General features: G+C 47.3%; 1 protein-coding gene across 5 annotated transcripts in view; it reads right to left on the reverse strand.

The window, feature by feature from the left end:
- Positions 1-19,146, reverse strand: part of LOC307043640 (echinoderm microtubule-associated protein-like 6) — a 72,158-nt gene that overhangs the window by 22,993 nt on the left and 30,019 nt on the right. For 3 of the 5 annotated variants that reach the window (XR_013809425.1, XM_079688230.1, XM_079688233.1), the window contains exons 15-28: positions 17,595-17,706; positions 17,169-17,296; positions 16,877-17,018; positions 15,605-15,757; positions 15,394-15,525; positions 14,989-15,077; positions 10,318-10,527; positions 8,784-8,997; positions 8,163-8,289; positions 7,365-7,443; positions 5,085-5,214; positions 4,818-4,916; positions 4,275-4,295; positions 4,165-4,179 (exon numbers count right to left, since the gene is read on the reverse strand). Coding sequence is in view for 4 of the 5 variants with exons in the window: in XM_079688230.1 (XP_079544356.1) it covers positions 4,165-4,179; positions 4,275-4,295; positions 4,818-4,916; positions 5,085-5,214; positions 7,365-7,443; positions 8,163-8,289; positions 8,784-8,997; positions 10,318-10,527; positions 14,989-15,077; positions 15,394-15,525; positions 15,605-15,757; positions 16,877-17,018; positions 17,169-17,296; positions 17,595-17,706 (1,651 nt within the window). In the remaining variant the exon portion in view is untranslated. The remainder of the gene's footprint in view (positions 1-4,164; positions 4,180-4,274; positions 4,296-4,817; positions 4,917-5,084; positions 5,215-7,364; positions 7,444-8,162; positions 8,290-8,783; positions 8,998-10,317; positions 10,528-14,988; positions 15,078-15,393; positions 15,526-15,604; positions 15,758-16,876; positions 17,019-17,168; positions 17,297-17,594; positions 17,707-19,146) is intronic. The other 2 variants (XM_079688231.1, XM_079688232.1) reach the window with 2 other exon arrangements.

Raw genomic sequence — 19,146 nt, forward strand, 5'->3', positions numbered from 1 at the left:
CCTGTCTGAACACAGTTAGAGAGAACCTTATTCACGCCTGAGGCCACGATCACATCCTGTCTGAACACAGTTACAGAGAACCTTATTCACGCCTGGGGCCACGATCACATCCTGTCTGAACACAGTAACAGAGAACCTTATTCACGCCTGGGGCCACGATCACATCCTGTCTGAACACAGTTAGAGAACCTTATTCACGCCTGGGGCCACGATCACATCCTGTCTGAACACAGTTACAGAGAACCTTATTCACGCCTGGGGCCACGATCACATCCTGTCTGAACAAAGTTACAGAGAACCTTATTCACGCCTGAGGCCACGATCACATCCTGTCTGAACACAGTAACAGAGAACCTTATTCACGCCTGGGGCCACGATCACATCCTGTCTGAACACAGTAACAGAGAACCTTATTCACGCCTGAGGCCACGATCACATCCTGTCTGAACACAGTTAGAGAACCTTATTCACGCCTGGGGCCACGATCACATCCTGTCTGAACACAGTTAGAGAACTTTATTCACGCCTGAGGCCACGATCACATCCTGTCTGAACACAGTTACAGAGAACCTTATTCACGCCTGGGGCCACGATCACATCCTGTCTGAACACAGTTACAGAGAACCTTATTCACGCCTGAGGCCACGATCACATCCTGTCTGAACACAGTAACAGAGAACCTTATTCACGCCTGGGGCCACGATCACATCCTGTCTGAACACAGTTACAGAGAACCTTATTCACGCCTGGGGCCACGATCACATCCTGTCTGAACACAGTTAGAGAGAACCTTATTCACGCCTGGGGCCACGATCACATCCTGTCTGAACACAGTTACAGAACCTTATTCACGCCTGGGGCCACGATCACATCCTGTCTGAACACAGTTAGAGAGAACCTTATTCACGCCTGGGGCCACGATCACATCCTGTCTGAACACAGTAACAGAGAACCTTATTCACGCCTGGGGCCACGATCACATCCTGTCTGAACACAGTAACAGAGAACCTTATTCACGCCTGGGGCCACGATCACATCCTGTCTGAACACAGTTACAGAGAACCTTATTCACGCCTGGGGCAACGATCACATCCTGTCTGAACACAGTTACAGAGAACCTTATTCACGCCTGAGGCCACGATCACATCCTGTCTGAACACAGTTACAGAGAACCTTATTCACGCCTGGGGCCACGATCACATCCTGTCTGAACACAGTAACAGAGAACCTTATTCACGCCTGGGGCCACGATCACATCCTGTCTGAACACAGTTACAGAGAACCTTATTCACGCCTGGGGCAACGATCACATCCTGTCTGAACACAGTTACAGAGAACCTTATTCACGCCTGAGGCCACGATCACATCCTGTCTGAACACAGTTACAGAGAACCTTATTCACGCCTGGGGCAACGATCACATCCTGTCTGAACACAGTTAGAGAGAACCTTATTCACGCCTGAGGCCACGATCACATCCTGTCTGAACACAGTTAGAGAGAACCTTATTCACGCCTGAGGCCACGATCACATCCTGTCTGAACACAGTAACAGAGAACCTTATTCACGCCTGAGGCCACGATCACATCCTGTCTGAACACAGTTACAGAGAACCTTATTCACGCCTGGGGCAACGATCACATCCTGTCTGAACACAGTTACAGAGAACCTTATTCACGCCTGGGGCCACGATCACATCCTGTCTGAACACAGTTACAGAGAACCTTATTCACGCCTGGGGCCACGATCACATCCTGTCTGAACACAGTTACAGAACCTTATTCACGCCTGGGGCCAGGATCACATCCTGTCTGAACACAGTTACAGAGAACCTTATTCACGCCTGGGGCCACGATCACATCCTGTCTGAACACAGTTACAGAACCTTATTCACGCCTGAGGCCACGATCACATCCTGTCTGAACACAGTAACAGAACCTTATTCACGCCTGAGGCCACGATCACATCCTGTCTGAACACAGTTACAGAACCTTATTCACGCCTGAGGCCACGATCACATCCTGTCTGAACACAGTAACAGAACCTTATTCACGCCTGGGGCCACGATCACATCCTGTCTGAACACAGTTAGAGAGAACCTTATTCACGCCTGAGGCCACGATCACATCCTGTCTCGTGAAGTCAAGACGTAAAATAACTCCAAACCGCAGGTAGTGAGGTTGGAGAGTGGCAAACTGCTGAAATGGAAAGCATCACTTTTTGCATAATTAGCTTCTGCTATCTGTTGTGGTGTACCCCAAGGCTCTGGTTTGGGCCCTTTTGTATAATAACATGCCTCTTTATGTTTGGTTTAATCTAATAATAACGTTTATTTAAACAGGAAGAGGTACTTTAGCTTTGTGGAACCTGGATAATTGTTTATTATAGAGAAAGAGATCTAGTTAACAGAGGAAATGCTAAAAGTGGTGTTTTAGCATTTAGTGTGTGCTTACTTTGAAACCAAGGCTAATGTACGTGGGATAATATGTAATGAGTTAAACACACCATCAGACCCTGCTTTATAAAGCCCCTCTGAATCACAGTCTTACCACCAACAACACCAACATACAGTAACACTAAGGTTAGCCAGGCTAGCTTAGCATGCTGCCGCTAATCAAGGCTTCTCCTTCAGTTCCTCGACGGCCATGCTCACACTAAAACAGAGACGTTAGAAAACTGTGTTTACAGAAGCTCCATCCACACTAAGGCTTCAGACTGAAGAGATTGCTGTCACGATCTTAGTTCTATGTCACGGTTTTGTTTGGTCTGTCTTGTCATGGTTTTATTTTGCAATTCTGTTCTCCCTGTGTCTTGTCTTCCTCCCTGTCGTTAGTTTCCCTGGTGTGTCTGATTGTGTTCACCTGTTGCCCTTGTGTTTCTCCTCCCCTGCCCGGCTGTTTCTCGCCTCGTGATTACCCCTCCCTGTATTTAGTCTTGTCTCTTCCTGTGTTCAGTGCTGGTTCATTATTTGTCGTTCATATCCCCCTTCATGTCGGTCACAGTCACCTTTGTTTGGGTGCTACCTCGTACCTGTTCTTGGATTCTTGTTTTTGTTCAGCTTTTGTGAAATAAAGCTCGCCTTTTGTTTCCTTTTGAAACCTGCTTCCTCCTCAATCTGCATTTGGGTCCTATTTTCCCCAACCCTGACAATTGCTGACATCCTCGTGGATTCATCTTCTTATTACAGACACATGCATTTCCAAACATTTGGTCTACCTATGTTCTAAATCTATTATCTCTTTGATTTCCACACGGCATCTATTGCCCGTCTGTCCGTCCTGAGAGAGGGATCCCTCCTCTGTTGCTCTCCCTGAGGTTTCTCCATGTTCTCCTTTAAACTGTGGGTTTTCTCTGGAAGTGTTTCCTTGTACGATGTGAGGGTCTAAGGACAGAGGGTCTGAGGACAGAGGGTCTAAGGACAGAGGGTCTAAGGACAGAGGGTCTCGTATTGTCATACTGATATTCTGTACAAACTGTGAAGTCCACTGAGACAAATGTAACATTTGTGATATTGGGCTATATGAATAAACATTGATTGATAAACATGTGTTCTACAGATCAGAAAATAATCATGTCAGCAACATGAAGCAGGAACCTGGCTTTATCACATGTTCATGTTTCTGTGATAGAAACGGGTTCTTAAAGTAGTGTCTTGCTTTAAATCAGGGGGGTCAAACTCACTTTCACCGCGGGCCACATCAGCATTAAGGTTGCATTCAAAGGGCCAGTTGTAACTTTAAGACTATATAATACACATATATAAATATATAATATATATAAATAAGTATTATATTACATGATTGCCTCTTCATTGGATTATTATCGGATAGGGCAATAACTTCATAATTAACTACGTCTGAAAGCAGAAGTCTGGGGCAAATAATTGCAACTCTTCAGTGTCACACAATGAGATGCATTGTGGGACATGTAGTTTACGGGCAATGTGCTTCTGTAAAGCGGCATGTAACCGTATAATTAATGCATTATATTCTTTGAAACTCTTGCAGCCATAACATGAAGTCGCAGGCCTCGAGTTTGACCCCCTGCTTTAAAGGATCATTTGTTTTTATAAGTCCAGTTTCCTGTGGTTAGTGTGAATGGAGTCCCAGAGTGTTTTCATCAGACCTGTGAGGGGGGGAGCCACAAACAGACCGCTGATACTCACCGAACACCTCCGCCTCTACTCAGCCAACGACACAGGAACACGGTAACACGTTAACACATTAAACTCTTCAGCATGTAAACAGGTGATCGATGAGGGGCAGCAGGACTCACCTGGCAGGTCAGCGAGGTCACCTGGGGATGAGGTGAGGCGTGACAATGAGGAAGCCGTGGAAAAGAAAAGAAGAGCAATGGGCAAAAAGCAGTGTGGTCATGCATGAGAAAAACATGGCTTCAATATGTGGAAACAGAAAGTCTGTAACACTGTAGCTAGCTGAAGAAGCTAACACTGGAGCTAGCTGAAGAAGCTAACACTGTAGCTAGCTGAAGAAGCTAATACTGGAGCTAGCTGAAGAAGCTAACACTGTAGCTAGCTGAAGAAGCTAACACTGTAGCTAGCTGAAGAAGCTAACACTGTAGCTAGCTGAAGAAGCTAACACTGGAGCTAGCTGAAGAAGCTAATACTGTAGCTAGCTGAAGAAGCTAACACTGTAGCTAGCTGAAGAAGCCAACACTGTAGCTAGCTGAAGAAGCTAACACTGTAGCTAGCTGAAGAAGCTAACACTAGAGCTAGCTGAAGAAGCTAACATTGGAGCTAGCTGAAGAAGCTAACACGGTAGCTAGCTGAATGAGCTAACAGGAAGTGACTGGCCTCACCGATCTGTCCCGTGGCGATGATGTTTTGGTATTTCGGATGCTGGTTGACGGTCAGACACAGGATGTCGTCGGTGTGCTCCAGGTAGAAACTCTGCGTTCCTGTTAGGAAACAGGAACGCAGAGTTCATCATGAACAGCACTGTGTGTGTGTGTGTGTGTGTGTGTGTGTGTGTGTGTGTGTGTGTGTGTGTGTGTGTGTGTGTGTGTGTGTGTGTGTGTGTGTGTGTGTGTGTGTGTGTGTGTGTGTGTGTGTGTGTGTGTACTGACCGGCGGACAGGTTCTGGATGATGACGGCGGCCGCGGTGTGGAAGATGATGTCGTTGCCGTCGTTCAGGTAGTGCAGGTTGTTGCGGCAGTCGAAGCCTCTGTAGCCGAACACGTGCTCCAGCACAAGCTCCTGAAACACAGCCAGATGCTCAGAGACTGGGACCTCTCAACATCCTGAGTCTCTCAGGGACCTCTCAGCATCCTGAGTCTCTCAGGGACCTCTCAGCATCCTGAGTCTCTCAGGGACCTCTCAGCATCCTGAGTCTCTCAGGGACCTCTCAACATCCTGAGTCTCTCAGGGACCTCTCATCATCCTGAGTCTCTGGGACCTCTCAGCATCCTGAGTCTCTCTGGGACCTCTCAACATCCTGAGTCTCTCAGGGACCTCTCATCATCCTGAGTCTCTGGGACCTCTCAGCATCCTGAGTCTCTCAGGGACCTCTCAACATCCTGAGTCTCTCAGGGACCTCTCAACATCCTGAGTCTCTCAGGGACCTCTCAACATCCTGAGTCTCTCAGGGACCTCTCAACATACTGAGTCTCTCAGGGACCTCTCAGCATCCTGAGTCTCTCAGGGACCTCTCATCATCCTGAGTCTCTCAGGGACCTCTCAACATCCTGAGTCTCTCAGGGACCTCTCAGCATCCTGAGTCTCTCAGGGACCTCTCAACATCCTGAGTCTCTCAGGGACCTCTCATCATCCTGAGTCTCTGGGACCTCTCAGCATCCTGAGTCTCTCAGGGACCTCTCAACATCCTGAGTCTCTCAGGGACCTCTCAACATCCTGAGTCTCTCAGGGACCTCTCAACATACTGAGTCTCTCAGGGACCTCTCAGCATCCTGAGTCTCTCAGGGACCTCTCAACATCCTGAGTCTCTCAGGGACCTCTCAGCATCCTGAGTCTCTCAGGGACCTCTCAGCATCCTGAGTCTCTCAGGGACCTCTCAACATCCTGAGTCTCTCTGGGACCTCTCAACATCCTGAGTCTCTCTGGGACCTCTCAGCATCCTGAGTCTCTCTGGGACCTCTCAGCATCCTGAGTCTCTGGGACCTCTCAGCATCCTGAGTCTCTCTGGGACCTCTCAGCATCCTGAGTCTCTCTGGGACCTCTCAACATCCTGAGTCTCTCTGGGACCTCTCAGCATCCTGAGTCTCTCTGGGACCTCTCAGCATCCTGAGTCTCTCTGGGACCTCTCAACATCCTGAGTCTCTCAGGGACCTCTCAGCATCCTGAGTCTCTCAGGGACCTCTCAGCATCCTGAGTCTCTCAGGGACCTCTCAGCATCCTGAGTCTCTCGGGGACCTCTCAGCATCCTGAGTCTCTCAGGGACCTCTCAGCATCCTGAGTCTCTCTGGGACCTCTCAACATCCTGAGTTTCTCAGTGACCTCTCAGCATCCTGAGTCTCTCTGGGACCTCTCAACATCCTGAGTTTCTCAGGGACCTCTCAGCATCCTGAGTCTCTCAGGGACCTCTCAACATCCTGAGTCTCTCTGGGACCTCTCAGCATCCTGAGTCTCTCAGGGACCTCTCAACATCCTGAGTCTTTCAGGGACCTCTCAACATCCTGAATCTCTCTGGGACCTGTCAGCATCCTGAGTCTCTCAGGGACCTCTCAACATCCTGAATCTCTCTGGGACCTGTCAACATCCTGAGTTTCTCAGGGACCTCTCAACATCCTGAGTCTCTCAGGGACCTCTCAGCATCCTGAGTCTCTCAGGGACCTCTCAACATCCTGAGTCTTTCAGGGACCTCTCAACATCCTGAATCTCTCTGGGACCTGTCAGCATCATGAGTCTCTCAGGGACCTCTCAGCATCCTGAGTCTCTCTGGGACCTCTCAGCTTCCTGCACGATGAGTCTCTCTGCAGCACATCAGCTTTACACTGTCACCACCATGTGCAATGCCATCATTACACACACTCTGCTATACAACATGTGCAATATATTTATTATTAATAATGTTATTTAATAACGTGCAATTACGTATCTGCCACTACGTTGTCTTTGCACGACTAAACACTGCTGGTCACTGCACAGTCACATGTGACCGTCTGTGTTTCCTCTAGTTATTTAATTGCTCTTATCATGCTGCTGTGTTTATTGTATTTTTGTAACTCTGGCACAACAATTTTCTTTGAGATAAATAAAGTCTTATCTTATCTTGAGAACAGTTGGAAATAATGCTTTGAACTCCAGGAACAAAAGATAAACCTTTCAACCCCACTGAGAGGGGGGGACAGATTTCACTCAATGATTACTGAATAACATGAAGCACTGACCTCCACCAGCTTCTTCTTCTTGCTCACGTTGTTCTTCAGAAGCTTCTCAGGCAGCGGAGCAGCACGACTCACTGGAGGCCTGCAGGAGGCAGGAGGCAGGAAGTAGGAGACAGGAGGCAGGACGCAGGAGGCAGGAGGCAGGAAGCAGGAGACAGGAGGCAGGAATTAGGAGGCAGGAGGCAGGAAGCAGGAGACAGGACGCAGGAGGCAGGAAGCAGGAAGCAGGAGACAGGAGGCAGGAAGCAGGAGACAGGAGGCAGGAATTAGGAGGCAGGAGGCAGGAAGCAGGACGCAGGAGGCAGGACGCAGGAGGCAGGAAGCAGGAAACAAGAGGCAGGAAGCAGGAATTAGGAGGCAGGAGGCAGGACGCAGGAGGCAGGAACCAGGACGCAGGAGGCAGGAAGCAAGAGACAGGAGGCAGGAATTAGGAGGCAGGAGGCAGGAAACAGGAAGCAGGAAGCAGGAAACAGGAGGCAGGAAACAGGAGGCAGGAAGCAGGAATTAGGAGGCAGGACACAGGAGGCAGGAAGCAGGACGCAGGAGGCAGGAAGCAGGAAACAAGAGGCAGGAAGCAGGAATTAGGAGGCAGGAAGCAGGAGACAGGAGGCAGGAATTAGGAGGCAGGAGGCAGGAAGCAGGAAGCAGGAAACAGGAGTCAGGAAACAGGAGGCAGGAAGTAGGAGACAGGAAGGAGGAGAGAGGAGAAAGGAAACAGGAAGCAGGAAGCAGGAAACAAGAAACAGGATTCAGTAAACTGTGTGTGTGTGCGTGTGTGCGTGCGTGCGTGCATGCGTGTACCTCTCCTCCACAGGCACTTCTCGGTGCTGAAGGTGAGGTCTGGTTCCCGTCATGTTCCTGATGCTCGCAGAGTAGATCTTAGTGATGTAATCCACAGCTTTCTCCCGCGCCACGTCGCTGTCGTAGCCTGAAACACAGCCAGGTCCTGTCAGGACAAACTGAGGGCAGACGTAACCCACAGCCTGGTCCTGTCAGGACAAACTGAGGGCAGATTTAACCCACAGCCAGGTCCTGTCAGGACAAACTGAGGGCGCTTCATTTCTGCCCTTCTTATTTGTCTGTCATTTTGTCCGTTTACATTTTGTCCGTTTAGTTAGAGTACGTCAGCTGCTATAGTCAACATCATAAAGGATGTCTGATTCCGATCCTGTGGAAAAAGTTCAGTTTTTCAGAATAAAAGCTCTGAAGGCAGAAACTTTTCTTAACAATTAAAGGCTTAGATTTTCAGAATAAAAGCTTGTAATGTTGGAACTTCTCTCATTAGATATCAGATCAGATTTTCACAATAAAAGCTCTGAAGGAGGAAACTTCTCCCTAGTATAAACAACTGTCCCTTTTTCAGAATAAAAGCTCTGAATGTAGAAACTTCTCAAAAGTCAGGCCTTCAGAATAAGAGCTCACCCCCGTCCTCCTCCGGATCGTCGTCGGACTCCTCGCTGTCCACAGCTCGGCTCTCTCTGCTCTCCTTGTGGCCTCCTCCTGGCTCTCGGGTCCAGATCATCAGCGCTGTGTCGCCCCCCCCCACCGACAGCAGCAGCGAGTCGTCGTTGGACCAGCGCACGTTCGTCACGTTGGAGCTGTGACCCACGTACTTCTTAAACTTAGCAAACTGGCCCTGAACACAGAGGAGGGGTTACAGGAATACTGCTCTGACTCTGCTTCTCATGTATTCAGCATTTATTCCACCAGAAAGATCCCGGTGGTTGTGTAACGAACAAATGTTTAAATTAACATTTAGCTTCCAGTGCTAACACTTAGCTTCCAGTGCTAACACTTAGCTTCCAGTGCTAACACTTAGCTTCCAGTGCTAAAACGTAACTTCAACTGCAAAGAGTTAGCTTCTACTGCTAACAGTTTCCTTCTACTGCTAACAGTTAACTTCTACTGCTAACATTTAACTTATAATGCTAAAACTTAACTTCTACTGCTAACAGTTAGCTTTTAGTGCTAACAGTTAACTTCCACTGTTAACAGCTGTGTTTATCATCCTTTCCAGCATGTTTTTTAAAATCCCAGCCGACCAGGGCCGTGGGAAGTAGGGGTGCTGAGGGTGCTGCAGCACCCCCTGGTGGAGGACAGAGGATCTGCACTTCCACAAGATGTACCGGCGGGGATTGTTGTTAGCTTCTGCTGCGCTAACGGATATAAGAAGCTGTTTCTACAATAATGTGGAGGGAGAGCTCTCCTGTCAGACTGAGAGGCTCAGTGAGGGAAAGGACTCTGAGGGTTTAGATAGTTCACTTTAGTCTAAGTTATCTCAGTGGGTCTCAAACGTTTTGATCACAATTTATGTAAACAAATACTTCAAAGGGACACCTTTATAATTATTAGGATAAATAAAAACAGGTTTGAAATCATTTCAATGTACTGTAGGACAGTAAACCAAAAATACTGTTTAAAACTGGAGATATTTAACAATATGCATAAATAAATGTTAACTGGTAAAATAAGATATAAGTGAACCACAAAAATAAAACAAGTTAGCCTACAGTTATTTGTTATTGGCTCTGGTAGGTTATTGGTTATGTTCACATACAAACCGATATTTTTCATATGGGTGTTTAGAGTTGTATCCCCTAGATCAGTCTCTAGTAATTGGGCGCTCAAAGTGCACCAGATTGAAGTATTTTACTTTAAAATGTTAAAAAAATCTTCCCGGGGGACACCCCCGGACCCCCTTAGAGGATCTGAAGTCCACCCCCCAATTCAACATGTTCAGGCAATACTAAATACATTTGAAGCCTTTTTATATAAGCTGTCCACCATATCAATACGTTTCTCTTGTTGTAGTGTATTGGTCTTTTGTAGAGGTTTTTCATTGCCAGCTAAAATCTTGCCTAGGGCAGCAAGTTGGTCAAAACCGGCCCTGGTGTCATCCCCACAGCACCCCCCATTTGAAATATGTTCCCACGGCTATGCAGCCGACAGATCTCACCCGTGAGGGGAAGCTGAACAGTTTGAGGAACCCGAAGTCGTCCCCGCTGGCGAGCAGTTGGCGGTCCTTAGTGAGCGAGACGGCGTTTAGGAGGCCGAGCGATGGCCACGCCCCCTCACAGGTAGCCCCCACCCCCTCACAGGTAGGCCACGCCCCCTCACAGGTGGGACCCAGCACAGACGTCCAGCTCGCCCACTCCAGCTTCTCAAACTGAAACACAAAGAGGAGGTCAAGATCTGCAGGAAGTGAGACTGGAGGGGCTCACCTCCTGCAGATCTACACACATCCTTTACTCAGGTAGAAGTACACGCATCCTTTACTCAAGTAGAAGTACACACATCCTTTACTCAAGTAGAAGTACACGCATCCTTTACTCAAGTAGAAGTACACACATCCTTTACTCAAGTAGAAGTACACGCATCCTTTACTCAAGTAGAAGTACACACATCCTTTACTCAAGTAGAAGTACACGCATCCTTTACTCAAGTAGAAGTACACACATCCTTTACTCAAGTAGAAGTACACGCATCCTTTACTCAGGTAGAAGTACACGCATCCTTTACTCAGGTAGAAGTACACGCATCATTTACTCAAGTAGAAGTACACGCATCCTTTACTCAGGTAGAAGTACACGCATCCTTTACTCAAGTAGAAGTACACACATCCTTTACTCAGGTAGAAGTACACACATCCTTTACTCAAGTAGAAGTACACGCATCCTTTACTCAAGTAGAAGTACACACATCCTTTACTCAGGTAGAAGTACACGCATCCTTTACTCAAGTAGAAGTACACACATCCTTTACTCAAGTAGAAGTACACACATCCTTTACTCAAGTAGAAGTACACACATCCTTTACTCAAGTAGAAGTACACATCCTTTACTCAAGTAGAAGTACACACATCCTTTACTCAAGTAGAAGTACACATCCTTTACTCAAGTAGAAGTACACACATCCTTTACTCAAGTAGAAGTACACACATCCTTTACTCAAGTAGAAGTACACATCCTTTACTCAAGTAGAAGTACACGCATCCTTTACTCAAGTAGAAGTACACGCATCATTTACTCAAGTAGAAGTACACGCATCCTTTACTCAGGTAGAAGTACACATCCTTTACTCAAGTAGAAGTACACACATCCTTTACTCAAGTAGAAGTACACACATCCTTTACTCAAGTAGAAGTACACACATCCTTTACTCAAGTAGAAGTACACGCATCCTTTACTCAAGTAGAAGTTCAGATACTCATGTTTCAAGATACTCTGGTGAAAGTAGAAGTACTGACTAAACTTCTTTACTCAAGTCAAAGTAAAGAGGCTTTGAAATGTACTTCAGTAAAAAGTACCCATAACTAGCAGCTGTTTTAAAGAGTACCTGACCTCCCTTTATATTAATAGAACAATAATGTCATTGTTAGCTAATGAATGTTTCCATGGTGACCAACGGCAACATGACAACGTTTCCATTGGTCCCTCTTCTTTAGAGAAGACCAGGAAATGATGGATACACGGATCGTGTTCAAATCAATAGGCACGCAATGACTCTCAATAATAATGATCACGCCACCAAACACACATTCAGACTAAAGGAACCAGCCTGTTTGGAAAATGAGAGAAGTAGAAAGTACAGGTATTTGAGTTCAACATGTAAGAAGTAGAAAGTACAGGTATTTGAGTTCAACATGTGAGAAGTAGAAAGTACAGGTATTTGAGTTCAACATGTAAGAAGTAGAAAGTACAGGTATTTGTGTTCAACATGTAAGAAGTAGAAAGTACAGGTATTTGTGTTCAACATGTAAGAAGTAGAAAGTACAGGTATTTGTGTTCAACATGTAAGAAGTAGAAAGTACAGGTATTTGAGTTCAACATGTAAGAAGTAGAAAGTACAGGTATTTGTGTTCAACATGTAAGAAGTAGAAAGTACAGGTATTTGAGTTCAACATGTAAGAAGTAGAAAGTACAGGTATTTGTGTTCAACATGTAAGAAGTAGAAAGTACAGGTCTTTGAGTTCAACATGTGAGAAGTAGAAAGTACAGGTATTTGTGTTCAACATGTAAGAAGTAGAAAGTACAGGTATTTGAGTTCAACATGTAAGAAGTAGAAAGTACAGGTATTTGAGTTCAACATGTAAGAAGTAGAAAGTACAGGTATTTGTGTTCAACATGTAAGAAGTAGAAAGTACAGGTATTTGAGTTCAACATGTAAGAAGTAGAAAGTACAGGTATTTGGGTTCAACATGTGAGAAGTAGAAAGTCCTCTGTGCAGACTATTCTATTTACATGTATATAGACTTTTTGCACTACTTTATTTTTATTTCGTATTTTTGTATTCTATGATATATGTTGCTTTTTTGGTGGAGCTCAGGTCAGAATAATTTAATTGCCATTTCTGTCACGGTTCTCATGTTATGTCACGTTTTTAGTTTTGTATGTCTAGGTTTGGGTTTATTTTGCTTTTCTCCCTGTCATGTTTTCCTCCTTGTTTCTTGTCTGGTCCCTCTCCCTGTGTCTTCCTCCTGTCGTTAGTTTCCCTGGTGTGTCTAATTGTCTGATTGTGTTCACCTGTTGCCCTTGTGTTTCTCCTCCCCTGCCCGGCTGTTTCTCGTCTCGTGATTACCCCTCCCTGTATTTAGTCTCTTCCTGTGTTCGGTGTCGGTTCATTGTTTGTCTCTCCTGTCTCCCTCCATGTTGGTCACGGTCAGTTTTGTGTATTCTTGCTACCTTGTACTATCCATGTTTTTGATTCATGCCATGTTTTCTGTTTGTTTTTCAGCTTTTAAATAAAGCTCGCTTTTGTTTATAACCTTTACCTTTTTGTAGTCTGCATTTGGGTCCTACCTTTTCCCTCGAATCCTTGACGGTGATTCTTCTTTCTTAAGTTCCCTCTCGAGTTCCCTCTCAAGTCACCTCTCGAGTTCCCTCTCAAGTCACCTCTCGAGTTCCCTCTCAAGTCACCTCTCGAGTTCCCTCTCAAGTTTCCTTTCGAGTCTCCTCTCGAGTCTCTTCTCGAGTCACCTCTCAAGTCTCCTCTCGAGTTCCCTCTCAAGTCACCTCTCGAGTTCCCTCAAGTTTCCTTTCGAGTCTCCTCTCGAGTCTCTTCTCGAGTCACCTCTCAAGTCTCCTCTCGAGTTCCCTCTCAAGTCACCTCTCGAGTTCCCTCTCAAGTCCCCTTTCAAGTCGCCTCTTGAGTCCCCTCTCAAGTCCCTACTAAATTTTCTGGTCCGTTGGAGGTTCCGCTGGGGGTCCTGCCAACTCCATGTCCTGTCCCGTTGGGGATCCTGCCGACTACTCTTCTGCCGGGGTTCCTGCCAACCCTATGTCCTGTGCTGTTGGAGGCCCCGCCAACAACTCTTCTGCCGGGGGGCCTGCCAACCCTGTGTCCTGTCCCGTTGGAGGCTCCGCCGACTACTCTTCTGCCGGGGGTCCTGCCAAACCTATGTCCTGTCCCGTTGGAGGCCCCGCCGACTACTCTTCTGCCGGGGGTCCTGCCAACCCTGTGTCCTGTCCCGTTGGAGGTCCCGCCGACTGCTCTTCTGCCGGGGGGCCTGCCAACCCTGTGTCCTGTCCCGTTGGAGGCTCCGCCGACTACTCTTCTGCCGGGGGTCCTGCCAAACCTATGTCCTGTGCCGTTGGAGGCCCCGCCGACTACTCTTCTGCCGGGGGTCCTGCCAACCCTGTGTCCTGTCCCGTTGGAGGCCCCGCCGACTACTCTTCTGCCGGGGGTCCTGCCAACCCTATGTCCTGTTTCGTTGGAGGCCTCGACATCACCTGTCTCGCCGGGGGTCCTGCCAACTCCTTGTCCTCTTCCGTGGGGGATCTTGCCTACACCTGTCCCACCAGCTCCGGTTCCTGTCCGGTCGACACCGGCTCCTGCCCAGCATCCGGAGCTGTCTGGTCTTCGCACTCGAGCCCGGCCCCCTGAGAGCCGCGGTCTTCGCCCTCGAGGCCGGCCCCCTGAGTGTCGTGGTCTTCGCCCTCGAGCCCGGCCCCCTGACTTTCCCGGCCGCGGTCCTCGCCCTCGGACCCGGCCCCCTGACTCTTCCTGCCGCTGCCTTCGCCCTCGTGCCCGGCCCCCTGGTTTCGCCCGCTGTGGCCTTCGCCCCTTTTTGGACTCTGCCTTGCCCCCGGGCCGTCCGCCCGAGACCCCCTCCTCGAACTCTGCCTTGCCCCCGGGCTGTCCGCCCGAGACCCCCTCCTCGAACTCTGCCTTGCCCCCGGGCCGTCCGCCCGAGATCCCCTCCATGGACTCTGCCTTGCCCCCGGGCCGTCCGCCCGAGACCACCTCCAGTTCCTCTGCCTTTCCTGTGGGCCCACACCCGTCCTCCGGTCCCCCTCCACCCACCCTGCTGGACGTTTTTGGATTTTTTTTGTGTTTAGGGACGTCTAGAATCCGTCCCTTGAGGGGGGGGTTCTGTCACGGTTCTCATGTTATGTCACGTTTTTAGTTTTGTATGTCTAGGTTTGGGTTTATTTTGCTGTTCAGTTCTCCCTGTTTTTCAGCTTTTAAATAAAGCTCGCTTTTGTTTATAACCTTTACCTTTTTGTAGTCTGCATTTGGGTCCTACCTTTTCCCTCGAATCCTTGACGGTGATTCTAACCATTTCTACACTTTAGCTGCTGAGCATATGATGATAAAACCTTTGAATCTTGAATCTTTGAAAACTGACCTCGGCCACGCTGATGCTCTGCTTCCGGCCTCGCGGCGCCTCGAAGAACAGCTGCTCTTTGTTTCCTGTGTTCACCTGCAGCAGCTTACCTGCAGGGGACACAGCTCCATGCTTACCAGGAAATACATTTCACTTTCTGTTTCTCAACATTCTGGGACTTAAATCTCAGAGAATATTAGTTTTGTTTTAATCTTACATTTATGACTCAATCTTGGAAGTTTTACCCCCTTGCCCCAATCTGTATTTATACTTGACCTTCACTGGCCTTCATACATAGATACATGGTATATTTCATGTTTTGATTGTGTCTGTATTATCTGCGCAGACAGATTGGAATTAGCAGTTCGTTTTTACATGTTAGTGTAGCATGACCTGCAAACCGTTAGCCTGTTAGCATAGCCTTACCTCTGGAGTCCCAGTCGATGTGTGTGATGTAGCTTCCCGCTCCTTTGCAGATTCCCACCCTCTTGCTGGTCAGAACGTTGTAGATGTCCACGAAGGAGTCGTGCGACGCCACGGCCAGGTACTTCCCGGAGTCTGGAACACAAACAGCTGATGGTCACAGACGGACCAATCACACGCCGCCTGCTCACACCTGCGTGGTGCGCTCAGGTACCTTGGGAGAAGCGGATGTCCGAGATGAGCTCCCTGCGGTGGTGGAAGGTCACCATGTCCTCCAGCGTGTCCGCGTTCACCACCAGGAAGCTGCCGTCGCTCAGACCCACTGCCAGCGCCTTCCCGTCCGGAGAGAAGGCGCAGCAGCGACCTCCTGGGGGGGAGAGACTCTTTACCAAGAGGAACCATAAAGATACAACAAGTAGTCTTTACTGAGAGGAACCATGAAGACACAACAAGTAGTCTTTACTGAGAGGAACCATGAAGACACAACAAGTAGTCTTTACTGAGAGGAACCATGAAGACACAACAAGTAGTCTTTACTGAGAGGAACCATGAAGACACAACAAGTAGTCTTTACTGAGAGGAACCATGAAGATACAACAAGTAGTCTTTACTGAGAGGAACCATGAAGATACAACAAGTAGTCTTTACTGAGAGGAACCATGAAGACACAACAAGTAGTCTTTACTGAGAGGAACCATGAAGACACAACAAGTAGTCTTTACTGAGAGGAACCATGAAGACACAACAAGTAGTCTTTACTGAGAGGAACCATGAAGACACAATATACAAGAGAGGGAGTTACACGGTCACAAGATGGAGGAATACCGGTTATTGTAGGTAATCATAAATCCTGTTATCTACAAAAAACTTATTTTTTTCCCAAAATTCGGACTTTCTTCTAAAAATCTAAAAATCCTGATTTTTTTTTTCTGAAAATCACAACATTTGGACTTTTACTAAAAGAAATTGCTTTTTACTGATAATCTCAAAACTGACTTTTTCACAAAATCTCAATTCTGACTTTTTCTCAACATGTTGACAAAATCTCACATTTTTGAGTTTTTCACAAAATTCTGACTTTTTCCTCAAAATCAAAAACTTCTGACTTTTTCCACAAAATCTCCAAATTCTGACTTTTTCAAAAGATTCAGACTTTTCTGAATACTTTAAAATGTTAATAATCACTGGTCAACAGTCCAGTGAACAGGTGAACTGTGAACAGGTGAACAGGTGAACTGTGAACAGGTGAACTGTGAACAGGTGAACTGTGAACAGGTGAACTGTGAACAGGTGAACAGGTGAACTGTGAACAGGTGAACAGGTGAACTGTGAACAGGTGAACAGGTGAACTGTGAACTGTGAACTGTGAACAGGTGAACTGTGAACAGGTGAACAGGTGAACTGTGAACAGGTGAACTGTGAACAGGTGAACAGGTGAACTGTGAACAGGTGAACAGGTGAACTGTGAACAGGTGAACCCTCTCACCCTTCTTCAGTTTGCGGACGGCCACCATGCGATGATTGGCCGACAGCTCCCAGATCCTCAGGGTTTTGTCATCACTGACGGTGGCGCAGACAGGAAGTAGAGGATGAGCCGCCAGACCCCACACCTCCCCCTCCATGTGACCCTGAACACAACACCACAATAACATGAAACTCCAACAGACAGTGAATGCATCACATTGGCTTTTCAAAGACCTTTACCATGCTTTTATCTTCAGTAGACCCGACTACTGCAATAGTGTCTTCTTATTTAAATAAATAACGGTCCCTCTGACCTGCAGCAGGAGGGTCATCGGGCCGCTCTTATCGATCTCCAGGATCTCTCCGTTCTTGGTGCCCAGCAGGATGTGACCGTGACCCAGAGTGATCGCTCTGATGGAGGGGTTGTCCTCCAGCAGCAGACCTGACACACACACACACACACACACACACACACACACACACACACACACACACACACACACACACACACACACACACACACGTTATACTCTGGGGGGACACTGGGTGAGTAGTATAGGCAGTGCCTGTGTTTTAACATGTTCTTATTTAGTTCATTTTTTATTTGACTGTATTTACTTTGTTATATGTTGACTTATAACATCTGTCCAGGAACTACAGATGAAAAAGAGCCTCTTGGCACATTGACAGAAATGTTGATTAATGTGCACTGTCCCTGTTAAATAAGACCTCTCTGAGACCTTTGGAGGCGGGGGACAGCGCGGCCCTCTTGATGGCGTACGTCTTCAGGCATCTCTCGAACATGTCGTCCCACAGCTCCACGATGCCGTCCTTCCCCCCTGTCACAAAGCCCTGGACAGTGAACGCACCACGAGACCGGAAACAAAATCAGAGGCAGAAATAAAGTTTATTCATACAGCGCCGTTCAACACAAGGCAATTCAAAGTGCTTTACAAAAATGAAAGACATTAAGAGCCTTGAGAAACATCTTATTGAATGGCATTTTAAAACACTCATTTAAAAGCAAAGATAATGAAACATGAATAACAGGTACATGAATAAAGTTACAGTGCAGTGTGAGATATGAATAGTTCAATTAAAGGAACAAGAAAAGTCTTCTTGCTGGATCTAAAAGTAGTCTTCGTTGCAGAGGACCTGCAGGTTTCTGGGAATCTGTTCCAGATGTTTGGAGCATAATAACTGAACTATCCAGGTTTAGATCTGACTCTGGGGACAGAGAGCAGACCTGAAGACCTGAAGACCTGAGAGACCTGACTCTGGGGACAGAGAACAGACCAGAAGACCTGAGAGACCTGACTCTGGGGACAGAGAACAGACCTGAAGACCTGAGAGACCTGACTCTGGGGACAGAGAACAGACCTGAGAGACCTGAGAGACCTGACTCTGGGGACAGAGAGCAGATCTGAAGACCTGAGAGACCTGACTCTGGGGACAGAGAGCAGACCTGAGAGACCTGACTCTGGGTTCAGAGAGTAGACCTGAGAGACCTGACTCTGGGGACAGAGAACAGACCAGAAGACCTGAGAGACCTGACTCTGGGGACAGAGAGCAGATCTGAAGACCTGAGAGACCTGACTCTGGGGACAGAGAGCAGACCTGAGAGACCTGACTCTGGGTTCAGAGAGCAGACCTGAGAGTTCTGGATGGTTCATCATTTATCAGTAGGTCAGAAATGTAATTTGGGCCCAAACCATTCAATGCTTTATAAACCAGCAGCAGTTTTTAGAAATTATTTGACACACAGGAACCAGTGTAAAGACTTCAGAACTGGACTGATCCACTTTCTTAGTGTTAGTGAGGAACCAGTGTAAAGACCTCAGAACTGGACTGATCCACTTTCTTAGTGTCAGTGAGGAACCAGTGTAAAGACTTCAGAACTGGACTGATCCACTTTCTTAGTGTTAGTGAGGAACCAGTGTAAAGACTACAGAACTGGACTGATCCACTTTCTTAGTGTTAGTGAGGAACCAGTGTAAAGACTACAGAACTGGACTGATCCTCTTTCTTAGTGTCAGTGAGGAACCAGTGTAAAGACTTCAGAACTGGACTGATCCGCTTTCTTAGTGTTAGTGAGGAACCAGTGTAAAGACTACAGAACTGGACTGATCCACTTTCTTAGTGTCAGTGAGGAACCAGTGTAAAGACTACAGAACTGGACTGATCCACTTTCTTAGTGTCAGTGAGGAACCAGTGTAAAGACTACAGAACTGGACTGATCCACTTTCTTAGTGTCAGTGAGGAACCAGTGTAAAGACCACAGAACTGGACTGA

The sequence above is a fragment of the Notothenia rossii genome (assembly GCF_949606895.1).
Source record: "Notothenia rossii genome assembly, chromosome: 1".
Taxonomy (NCBI): domain Eukaryota; kingdom Metazoa; phylum Chordata; class Actinopteri; order Perciformes; family Nototheniidae; genus Notothenia; species Notothenia rossii.